This window comes from Halichoerus grypus, unplaced genomic scaffold, assembly GCF_964656455.1.
Source record: "Halichoerus grypus unplaced genomic scaffold, mHalGry1.hap1.1 HAP1_SCAFFOLD_180, whole genome shotgun sequence".
NCBI lineage: Eukaryota > Metazoa > Chordata > Mammalia > Carnivora > Phocidae > Halichoerus > Halichoerus grypus.
In genome coordinates this window covers 25105-36998 of record NW_027555107.1, presented here as the reverse complement: position 1 = coordinate 36998, position 11894 = coordinate 25105, and the positions used below count along the sequence as shown (strand labels likewise).

The 11894-nt window shown below is 44.1% G+C and overlaps 1 protein-coding gene across 3 annotated transcripts; it reads right to left on the bottom strand.

The window, feature by feature from the left end:
* Positions 1 to 416: 416 nt before the first annotated feature.
* Positions 417 to 10748, bottom strand: LOC144380797 (lipase member M-like). 3 transcript variants are annotated; one of them, XR_013444995.1, is made up of 3 exons: positions 10018 to 10748; positions 3379 to 3639; positions 417 to 709 (listed from the first exon to the last, which is right to left on the bottom strand). XR_013444995.1 is itself a non-coding variant. In XM_078065594.1 (3 exons), exons 1-3 carry the CDS (start codon positions 10044 to 10046, stop codon positions 545 to 547), a joined length of 300 nt encoding a protein of 99 aa, XP_077921720.1. In that variant the 5' UTR covers positions 10047 to 10748; the 3' UTR covers positions 417 to 544. The 3 variants fall into 3 exon arrangements, 1 of the variants encoding a protein (XP_077921720.1); XR_013444996.1 differs by lacking the exon at positions 10018 to 10748 and adding an exon at positions 6870 to 6968; XM_078065594.1 differs by having other exon boundaries at positions 3379 to 3484.
* Between the last annotated feature and the right edge of the window lie 1146 nt (positions 10749 to 11894).

The window sequence follows — 11894 nt, the reverse complement described above, 5'->3', positions numbered from 1 at the left end:
ATGTGAATATTTTTCAAAAACCAGCAATAGCTGAAAATCCCATATACAAAAAATGGGACTATATGAATTGAAGAAATGTATCAGAAAATTAAAAATGTACATCTATTGCCTGATGCTTAAAAAACTTCAGTGAAAAGCTGAGCAACATCTCAAATACTTAAAGTGCTATTTGGCTGGGGAATACAGAGTATGCAGGGGTGGGCGCCGGGTGCCGTGTTGGAGTTTGCATTCTTCATGAGCAAGGGTTGATATGGTCTGTTCAAGAGACCATCAGTGGATATTCTAGAATATCCATATAAGAGGGGTTTGAGGAATGGGTTAAGTGCTAGAAAGGGTCAAGAAATGGACCTTTCTTGAAGGTCTTTTTTTGTTTTAAAGCAAACGTTACGTTTCTTTGAAATCATTCAGGATATTTGGGATAAATGGGGTGGTGTTGATGGGGAGGATGGGGGAGTGAAGCTATCTTTGGCTCAAACAATGGGCCCCAGTCTATAACAAGAACCCAGACTCCCCTCTACACACTCAAATCACAAGGAAATCATTACTATAGAGAAGGCTGCCATGTTGGGATGGCATGGGGGTGAACCATACCTGTCTTCTTAAGTTGCGCTGGGCCTTGAGGAATTCTGTTAACTGAAAGGATGTACCCATCTTCTGTCACAACTTCATACTCCTCACAAGGGTAGCCTTGATGTTGGATGATTTCGCTCTAAGGAAAAAGCAGTGTCTTTTGAGTTCAGTTCTGTATGGCTATAGTCTCAGTGATCCAAAAGTAACAAGTAGCTTCCTTGACTCTGGAAGATATAGAAAGGGGTCCCATCTTTTCCCTCGTTACTCATGTTATCTTAGAAAAACTAGCCAGCCCTCTCTAGTACTCACTTTCTTTGCCTTTAATGTAGACTAGAACAATGGTTCTCAAAGTGTGAGCCCTTGACCAAAAGGCTCAGCATCACTTGGGCCCTTGCTAGAGATACAAATGATCAGTTTCCACCCAAACTGATTGAATTGGGAACTCTGAGGATGGGGCCCAGCAATTTGTGTTTTAATAAGCTCCTTTGGAAATTCTGATTCACTGTAATGTTTAAAAACCACTAGACCAGAAGACTGATTCCAAAGCCTGTGTGCATGCCAGAATTATCTGGGGGCACTTAAACCTCCAGATTCCTGGGCTCATTTCAGGTTAGGGACCAGGTAATTATAATGCACCCATTGAGGCGTTCTTCCTAGGACAGCTTATGAGAACCTTTAGACCACACATTCCCTACAATTCTTTTCATCTCTGAGAATCACAGATTCAAGAGTGGTAGCTCTTAACATTTTTAGGTCAGGGATCCCTCAGGGAATTTGAGGGGAACTATAAAAATGAATATGCACATGGACACACAGACACATTTTTTCTATTTACTCTCAGGGGTTCCCAATTCCTGGTTGCCTATATATGGATCCCTGTTTAAGGACCTCTACTCTACCCAGTCATAACATGTGGAAACTCTTTGTAAAATATGAAGCTTCAGAAATCTTTTCAGTAACCTCCCTATTCCCACCCACCCTCATCACCCCGAGGAAGGAATCATTTCTCTCAGCTTTAACAGGACCGAGAGAGGAGAAAGCCAGGGGTGAAATGCCTAGTGTAGTGCAAGGGAAAAGGGGCATAGTAGTTAAGAGAAAGGCCCTGAGGTCTCCCTGCTTGAGTTTTAATCCTGGTTCTAACACAAACTAGCTATGTGATCTTGGGAAAATAGTTAACCTGTCCCTGTTCCTCAACTTACTCATCTGCAAGTCAGGTATAGCAATGGTCTTTACTCCATGGGGTTCTGGCAAGGAATGTGAAGAGACAATGCACATATATAATACTCACTAGGTTACCTGGAATGTAGTAGGCATTCAATGAGCATCAGTGACTACTAGAATTAAAAATCACCCCCACCTTCTCAAGTAACTCTTATTTATTTGCAGACTTCAGCTTAAGAGATCTTTTTCCAGAAAAACTTTCCTGAATTCCCTGGATTATGTCCCCCTCATCTACATTTTCTTCCTCGATTTCACTGCTCTTGTAATTAGTAACTGGGGGTCTATTTTCCCTGTTGGACCCTAAGTTCCATGAACTGGGGTCTTTTGGCATTCGTAGATCTCTCTGGAATCTCACTGACTAGCGCAGTATCAAGGGCCTGTTAGGTGCTCAATTAACACTAGCTAGAAAGAAACAAGCAAGAAGCCAGTTGTATCCCGAAATATAGGATAGATTATATCCATAGAAATCCATCTACAGAATCAAACCCATTCAGGCTCTGAACCACTCGTATTCTATTTCATCGAATGTATCCCAGTAATTATATGGATTTCCTATTTTACTTTGCTTCTCCAGGCATAAACACTCAATGGCAGAGTCTGATTTAATGGGTTTTGGTATTAGGGCTCCTGAAGACCCAACAGCACCCAGTGCTGGGCACACCCAGTAGGTGAGGTTCGGGGAGACCGGCTCTGCCTATAGCTGAAGACATTGCCTCCATGCAATAACTCAGAGGAATGTGTGTGGGATCTTCCCAGGGCCAGTGAGCTGGCGGGAGCCTCTCCTCACCTGGGAGGGTTGATTGCACATTGGTTACAATTATGAGCTTTGTGTCCAGGCAGGCCCGGCTCTAAATTGCGGCTCTGCTACCTGCCAGTGGCGTGGCCTAACTTAAGTTGCTTATAGCCCCTTATTCTCAGGTCCTTGATTTGAAAAATGGGGATGATACTGGGCCGTACCTTGACAGCTTTCGATCACCGTGTCTGCCAAGGGGTAAGTATAACTATATGGTGGGCATTCCTAAACTCAACCCAGAACTTGAAAGTAAGCCCAGCACTCTGGGATACCTAAAAAGATGTCACATCGTTCATGAGCCTTACGTACATGAGGCCCTCTAGATTTTACCAAGGCCAGTCAACTGAGGTCCCAGTCCAAAAGAGGTTATGGAGGACAGATGCTACTAGAAGCCGGCGTCCTGACAGTAGGAAGGGAGGACTGAGCAAGTAGAAAAGGAATAAAAATCACAGATAAAGTGGAATTGCCAAGGGCCTGGGTGTGGCTCAAGATGCCACGATGATTTCTCTGCTCGTAGAATGAACCGAAGAATCCAAGAAAGATTACCTTGCGCTTGGGGCAAAGGGATTAAGTCATTCACCTGAGTTTACTGAATTTGTTCAAGGAGGACGAAGGTTGACACATACCCAGGTTAGCATTCTTCCCAGTACAACATGCTTATTTATAACTATGCTCTGCTAGCAAAAATCACCACCACATAGAAATATAATATATAATGCAGATAATACACAGATGCACAAGTTAGCATGTGAACGACTTCATTTCCCCCCAAACACAGAAAAATCCCAACTTACAATATTCATGAAAGCTTCTGGATCCACGGCTTTAGTTGGCATACATCCTGAATTCACATTTCTTTGGAACAAATACGCCACCAGAATCAGAAGCCGCATCTCCATTCTGTGTGAGACAATCCACACTCTTGACAAGATTTTTGGCAAGATCCAACATCAGCATTTATTTTTTTTTCTGGCAGTATCACCACTAATCCTAATGTCAGAAGGATCTACAGCTTTAAAAGCTGTTTCCTATATGTTCCGTCCAGGATTCCTCCCCTAAATTCAGAAACAAATTCAACAATCTTGGTTGACAGGAAGGAAAGAGCTCGAAGCAGAATGGAAACGTGGCCCAGGATGTCTCAGTGCCACCAGGCCCCTCCCAGTCCTCCCAGAACTCACAGTCACCAACCCTCAACTCCTGGCTGTGTAAAACTTTCTTTGATGCCACCTGGAGTTATGTGCATATGATACAGCCCATAAAACCCCTGTTCTTCATCATCAGGAAATAGGAACCACAGGGAAGATCTTTTTTCTTTTTTTCCTAGTTTTTGTCTTTCTTTGGAGGGTAGAAAGATACCAAGTCTGCAGCAAATATTGCAAGCTTCTATAGCCACATTCCAAGGCTTTAATGATCAGTCCTTTTTTTTTTTTTTTTTTTTAAGATTGTACTGATTTATTTAAGGGCGGGGAGACAAAGAGTAGGAGAGCACACAGAGGGAGAGGGAGAAGCAGGCTCCCCCCTGAGCAGGGAGCTCAAGGCAGGGTTCGATCCCAGGACCCCGGGATCATGACCTGAGCCCAAGGCAGATGCTTCATCCACTGAGCCACCCAAGTGCCCCCCCCCACCCCGATCAGTCCTTTTATTGCAGATCAGTGTACTGATAAGTAGTTTTCTTTAACATGTCAACAAATGATAGGACATTTTCTCTTTTTAGCGATGGGTGAGATCATTGATTGGAAGAAAACAAATCTTCCACATTTAGGCCATTTCTATGTCCCTCAACTAAACAGACACATGCAAAAAGTTTTATTTTGGCTTATAATCACCAGCTAATGCCAAGAGATTAATGAGACAAATACCTGGCAATTAAATCATCTGCAATAACTAAAGTGAGTTGCAGCCTAGTTATTTTCACAAACGAAATGTCCCAATTGGGTCAACTGTGTGGCAATGTGAGCACTTCCTTACCCTACTATTGTTTAAGCAGGCCAGGAGGATAGACTTCTTGTCATTTTAAGTAAAGAATGTGTTAGAATTTAAGACAAAAAAAGCATTCTTTGAAGTATTATATTTCTTTGCTTTCACATCAGCTCTTCAGAACTGAGCTAACAGCAACCACACTAACTTAGAGACGTCTGGAATGTGGTTGGTGAAGGAACCGAAGCTGGAACAGGACAGGTGAGTCTGTGAGAAGGTACCACCCACGGTCTCAGCCTCACCTCTGCTAAGCTGCAGAGGTGTAATGAGGAAAGCCTGAAGCTCTTAATCTGGCCTGATCTCAACATTCCCACCACATTGATCTGCTGCTTGCTAAGGAGGGGCCCTCTGACCTAGTTCAGAAGAGCAGGGACGTCTGTCTATAACACTGCAGAGAGCCCCATGTCCTTAGTACCGGCTGAGCTCACTCTGACGGTCTGCGAAGTGAGACTTTCCAAAGGAAACTTGGCTCCCACCACCGACATTTTAGGAGTTTTAAAAGTCAGATAGCTAGAAAAAAACCAGGAAATCACATTCGGTTCTTTCGTTTTTAGAAATGTGAAGACGTGCCCAGTATTACCTGGGTAGATTGTGGCAACGCCAATCCTAAAAATTCAGGTGTTTTAATTCGTTGGTTAGTATTATTACCACATGGAAAAAAATGTAACATTTCAGTGTCCTCTTCCCCATTCGAGGACAAAACCACGTAAACCATCAGAAGAAATGACATCAATCTTTGGGAATTGTCTCTTTAAAACGTCTCTCCTGGATTTGAGATTCACAATTATTCTCAGTGATTTCATTATAAATCTGGGAAACATAATCTACTCACATTTGCTCTAATACATTCAGGTAAGATCAACTCCCACATTGGATTAATAAACTTGTGAATATTGTACAGATTTATTAATAAAAGAATCGATGCCAATTAAACTGATCAGTTCAGAAAGAATCCCATGTTTTGGGTGGTTTGGTTTTCAGCCTTTATGAGCTGTGCCCTCTTTGGGTGCAAGCATAATGCAGAGAAAATACAGTTCAATTGGCTACCAAATTCTTGGGTAACTTTATGAGCTCACAACTGTCATTTTGGAAGCCAGAAAGTGACATTCTAAGTCTAGCTCAAGGAGCTACATTTGAACAAACTGACATAAGTTCAGTTCTTCCACACTCCAGAATTTTAACCACCTTAGCAACTCTCAAGCCATGGGAAGCATCAGAAACATTATGAACAGAGATGGGGGTTCAGATGTGCCAACGAATGTGACCTCCAACTTGGAAGTGTTTATCTCCAGAGATTTATCTGTAGAGGTTTCTATCACGGAACTCTGTCATCTCTTAAAATGGCTTTTTGTCGTGTCCATACATAAAGATGGAGATCTGAAAGACTCTGATATCTTGAAACTAGGAAAAGGGGTCTCCCCCTGATGTACATTATGTATAAATCAATTCAATATCAAAATTACATAAAAGCAACAGGTCTAATAGGACAGAAGTTAAAGAAAAGCTTTCTAGGAACAAAGTGAATAATCAACATGTAGCCTTACTCAAATTTGTACTGTGTGTAAAAACTACACAAAAGGAAACTGTTAAAACAAACAAAACACTTCTCTCTCTCCCTATCTCTCTGTCTCTCAAATAAGTAAATAAAATCTTAAAAAAAAACCCAAAAAAACAAAAAACAAAAATAGGACAAAAACCCCAAAACAGAAAACAAACAGTAACACAAGAGTAAGAAAAAAAAGCAAAATGAAAAAGCCCCTCAAGCTGGGACAGAAGTCCTCTTTTCTGTTTGAGTTGTGCGTGAAAGGGCTCTCGACTTAGTGTTATACTCCCCTAACGCTGAACTGAGTTGTATTAAAACGGTTCCTTCAGGTTGTGTAAGCTGAAGCCCAGAGTCCAGTGGGGCCTGAGCCCCGGAATCTAACCAAAGTCCCAGTCGGTGCTCTGGGCAGACTTCCTCTGCCATCAAATGACTGGAACTTCTGGGCTCACTCAGACTTGGGCCTGACCCCTTCCTTTCTCACCAAGAGGTATCTCGAAGGACACCCCAGGCCTCCAGGCAAATGGCCTTTTGGTTTACCCTTCCAGCTTGTCAGACGTGCCTGAAAATATAGGACTCTCATTCTGAGACCAATCAATACCTCTCAGCTCTATTAATCAACACAAGATGCTTCTTCTTCTTCTTTTTTTAAAAGAAAACAGAAATTGTTTTATGTTAGAATAAAGGTATTAAATTCTAAAATAAAGTGTAGTTAAATTTAAAAATGTAGGGTTTCGAGAAAATATTTAAAACATGATTATGGGGCACCTGAGTGGCTCAGTCAGTTGGGCATCTGCCTTCAGCTCAGGTCATGATCTCAGGGTCCTGGGATCGAGCCCCATGTCGGGCTCCCTGCTCAGCCAGGAGTCTGCTTCTCCCTCTGCCCCTCCCCCAGCTCATGTGCTCACTCTGTCTCAAATAAATAAATAAAATCTTAAAAAAAAAAAACATGATTGCAAAATAAGACAACAGAATGTACTTAGGTGTATGTTAGGCGTAAGGAAAACTACAGGGTTTTAAAATAACAATGGCACAATACCAGGGTAGCTGGGTTGAAAGAAGCTGTAGCCTAAAACGGGTTCATTTCTTTTTTTTTTTAATTAATTTATTTATTTGAGAGAGAGAGAGAGAGTGGGTGCCGAAGCAGAGGGGGAGAGAATCTCAAGCAGACTCCCCACTGATCTTGGAGCTCTAGGCGGGTCTCGATCTCACGACCCTGAGATCATGACCTGAGCCGAAACAGAGTGGGACACTCAACCAACTGAGCCACCCAGGTACCTCAATGTGGGTTAATTTCTAAAACCAAATAGTCATACCCTAAAAAAATTTTCCCTCACCTTTTTTTTTTTTTTAATAATTCAAAGCAGGATCCCATTTTTAACTTTCAGAACATACGAACATTTACCTTGAACATTCACTGACGTGTTAGGTTTTCCCTTTGACAGGTAACTACTTGTAAGCAGATGTTGTCTGTTCTGCCAGCACCACCCCTTCTGCTTGGATGAAGACGTTCTAAAGCTATGTCTTATATATGGCAACACAGAGGATATGCAATGATAGACACTCTAACAATATCAACAGAAGAACCCAAGAAGAAGAGTGGCTGGGATTATAAAAGTCATTTTGCTGGGGCGCTTGGGGGGCTCAGTCGTTAAGCGTCTGCCTTCGGCTCGGGTCATGATCCCAGGGTCCTGGGATCGAGCCCCACATCGGGCTCCCTGCTCGGCGGGAAGCCTGCTTCTCCCTCTCCCACTCCCCCTGCTTGTGTTCCCTCTCTCGCTGTGTCTCTCTCTCTGTCAAATAAATAATGAAAATCAGTAATGCCGCTATCCCTCAGCTTTTGTCTGTCTGAAGGACGACTTTGCTGAGAAAGTATTCTTGGTTGGCAGCATCTTTTCTAAGCGCTTTGAATATCTCATCCCACTCTCTCTTGGGCTGCAAAGTCCCTGCTAAGACCTCTGCTGACGACATTGTGGGGGTTCCTTTATATCAGAATTGTTTTCCTCTTGCTGTTTTTAAAATTCTCTTTTTTCTCTAATTTTAGACAGTTTTATTACAATGTATCTTGGGGAAGATCATTCTGAATTGAAATTTTGGAGTGACCTCTGAGCTTCGTGAACCTGGATATCCATCTCTCTCCCTGGCTTTGGGAAATTCTCCACCAGTATTTCTTTAAATAAGCATTCTGCTCCTTCCCTTCTCCTTCCCGGACTCCAGTGGCACATATGCTGTTTCTATCAGTCCCATAAGCTTTCTTCATTCCTTTTTATTCTTTTTTGTTGATGTGGTTGTTTTAGCTTTTGCTCTTCTGATTGGATAATTTCACTTGATCTGTTTGCAAGCTCATTGCTTCGTTCTTTTATTTGTTTAAGTCTTTGTTCAAATTCTCTTCTGAATTCTTCAGTTCAGCCATTGTATTCTTTAGCCCCCAAATTTCTGTTTGTTTTTTTTTATATTTTCTATGTCTTTGCTGAACTTTCCACTGTGTTCTTATATTGTTTTCCTGATACCATTAAATTGTTACCTGTGTTCTCTTTTAGCCCTCTGAGTATCTTTAGAAGAATTATTTTGAACTCTTTGTCAGACAATTCTTGGATCTCTATTTCTTTGGGGCCAGTTCTGGAGGTGTGCCTTATGCCTTTGCAGGAGTCATGTTTCCCTCATTCTTCATGATCACTGTAGCCTTGTACAGGTGTCTGTTCATTTGAAGATGCAGTCACCTTGTTCAGACTTTATGAGCCGATTTTGGTGACGGAAACCTTTTGCCCGTGGGCAGGAGCATGCTGCAGCATGCTGTGATATTATGTCTAATGGCACAGGGTGCTAAGTGTGCGGATAGGTGTCAGTAGAAGCTCCAGCAGGGAGTGATGTCTTTTTGACTCAGGCTGCTGAGGTCCATCTCATCGACAACTGTGTGGTCCTTGGTGAGGGCTGTGGGGGTGTGCGGTGGAGGCAAGGGCTGTTGGGGTCCTCAATGGGTCCAGTGGCTAGGGATCAGGTAGGCAGCAGTGGTGGCTGGAGCTGGTGTTATGCACGTACTTGGCTGTAGGCGCCAGTTGCAGGTGCCTATGTCAGTTGCAGGGGCCAACTGCAGACACACACATAGTGGTGGGGGTAGGTGGGCGCCGTGGGCTCACTGGCAGCTGTGGGGGCCTTGGCCTTCAGCGTGTGCTCCCATGACTGCAGTCTCCCCTTGGCCATGCGCATGGCGGTGGAGGTCAGTGACCTGCGTCATGCTGGTGGTGTGCAAGTACACAGCTGAGGGACTAGCCCTGAGCGTGTGCCTGGCAGTAAGGGTCAGCCATGCCAGTCTAATCTGGTGTCTTGCACTCATGCAGCTGCAGTATCTGAGATGCAGGTGCAGTAGAGGCGGGGGATGGGGGTGGCGGAGGGGAGCAGGGACTCAGGAGGCTTGTATCAGGGGATGTAAATACCTATGGAGCAAACCTGGTGAAATCTGCAGGGGTCTGTGGTGGGCTCTGCTGGCCACTGGTTTGTTTGTTTCTTTCTTTCTTTTAAATTTTTATTTATTTGGTGGGGAGGGAGAGAGCAGGAGCAGGGGGAAGGCAGAGGGAGAGGGAGAAGCAGGCTCCCCACTAAGCAGGGAGCCCAACACGGGGCTCGATCCCAGAACCCTGGGACCATGACCTGAGCCAAAGGCAGACACTTCACCAACTGAGCCCCCAGGTGCCCCTGGCCACTGGTCTCTTGAGTGGGAAAAGTTGCTGGGTTGGTCTGCAGAGCCGGTCCCTGGGAACTGTGGTGGCCCCTGCTGTGTGGCTGTTATTGGTGGCCCCTGTTTTCTTCTTCATTCCTAGCTGTCTCTAAATATCCCAGCTTTGCCAAATGGGTGGGGTGAAGCCCAAGCAGGCCTTTGATGTGGTGCCCTGAAAGGCTGGGGAAGCTCCCCACTTACCTCCTTCTTCCTTTCTCAGCAAGGGGCATTCTCTCAGCTGGGGAGCTCCCTCCTGACCCGGGGCAACGCTGGCTCAGGGGCTGGAGTGATGCAGGCAAAATGAGGCTGTCTTCCTTTATCCTTGGGTGTGGTTATTCTCAGGTTATTTGTTACACTGCGTTGCTGAGTTTCCTTAGGTGGACTCCAGAACTCTCCCGAAGCTGTTTTTATTTGTGGGTAGTTATCTAATGGTTAATCTTTGTGGGTGGGGTTGGAGGCTGGCGTGTCCTACATTTACTGTATGTGTGACTCTCTGCAACTTTCTTACCCTTGCTGAGCCTCAGTGTCATCCCTTGTAACTTTTTTTTTTTTTTAAGAGAGAGAGCACAAGGGGAGGGGCCGAGGGAGAGAGAGACTCTCAAGCAGATTCCACGCCCAGCGCGGAGCCCGACTCGGGGATCGATCTCATGACCCGGATATCATGACCTGAGCCGAAATCAAGAGTGAGACACTCAACTCTCTGCGCCACCCAGGCGTCCCCCGCCTTGTAACACATGAACAGGAACGGCACCTTCTTCCCAGCCTGCTGTGTGGGTGAGGTGGGTATGAAGAGGGAGCACCGAGCATGCCTCAGCAAGTTTGCTTCGTGCGGGTCATGGAAGCTGTGATGCTGGCTGGCTGCTCCTCACCGTGGCCTCCTGCCGGCTGACTTGATGTTTAGAAGATAAACCAGTTTCTCCAACAACCAGAGAAACTAGGAGTCATCCAGTGTGGAGACCTGTGGTCATATCCCTTGCAGACTGGTCCACGTCTGACTCCCGAGCCTGTCCCTTCCTGGCCCTGTGATCTTTGTCCAGCCCCTTCACCTCTCAGTGCCTCAGAAAAACTGTGACACCACCACGATAAATGGGAAAATGCATACAGATGGGGTAAGCACATGTGGGTGCTTAAGGCATTAAGCCAAGATTAATTGAGCCCTAGTTTGTTAGAGCTGAAATCACAGACTTCTGACATCATGGAGTTCAATGTCCTGGCTTTTATTTCAGAATTATATAATATGCAAACTGCATATTTGTGGTAAAACTTCAAAACACTATGAAGCACATAGAATGAGATGTACATCCTACTTTTCTTCCTGGAGTTAATGTGTTAATGCGTAACCTTCAAGATACTTTTTATATGTTTACATATACATGTAATTATACATTCACAGACAAATGCATGTAACTTTATAGACATGAATAAATAAATTTATTTATATAAATATGTGTATGTTTGCATATTTCTTTATAGCTTTGAAACTTTCTGTCAGGGGCACGTGGGTGGCTCAGTGGGTTAAGGTACCCACTCTTGGTTTCAACCCAGGTCATGATCTCAGGGTCATGGGATCAAGCCCTGTGTGGAGCTCCACACTCAGCCCAGCCTGGAGCCTGGTTAGGATTCTCTCTCTCTTTCTCTCTCTCTCCCCCTCTCCCCACCCTTGCTTGCAGGTGCGCTCTCTCTCTTTCTTAAATTTGTCTCATTCGATTTCACTACTGCAAAAAACAATGTTGTACGTACCAAGATATAACAATGCACCAACCATTCTTTACTGATGGCTAACTTTCTTCTGTTTGCAATATTTATTTATTACAAACAATACCATACCCTCATATCTACATATTGTGTGCACATATGAGAGTATTTTTATAGGGTAGATTTAAGATGGGGAATACGAGATCAAAGGTTATATAGTTTCTACATCTTCAGAGCTACTGCAAAATTGTCCCCAAAAGATTCACCCAGGGTAAGTTCTGCTAATAGGGCATGAGCATGATTGTTTCTCCACATCCTCCTTCATTGATTCTGCATTTCATAAATTTTTTTAATGTTGCCAATCTGATGGGATCAAGATGATA

Bases quoted from the DNA above. Each gene is read 5' to 3' on its own strand.
- LOC144380797 (XM_078065594.1), bottom strand. From the start codon at position 10,046: ATGCCCCTTGCTGAGAAAGGAAGAAGGAG. The intron at 3,485-10,017 runs GTAAGTGGGGAG...TGTCTCACACAG, and splicing joins GCTGAGAAAGGAAGAAGGAG to AATGGAGATGCGGCTTCTGA. The intron at 710-3,378 runs GTAAGTTGGGAT...CTTTTTCCTTAG, and splicing joins CAGAAGCTTTCATGAATATT to AGCGAAATCATCCAACATCA.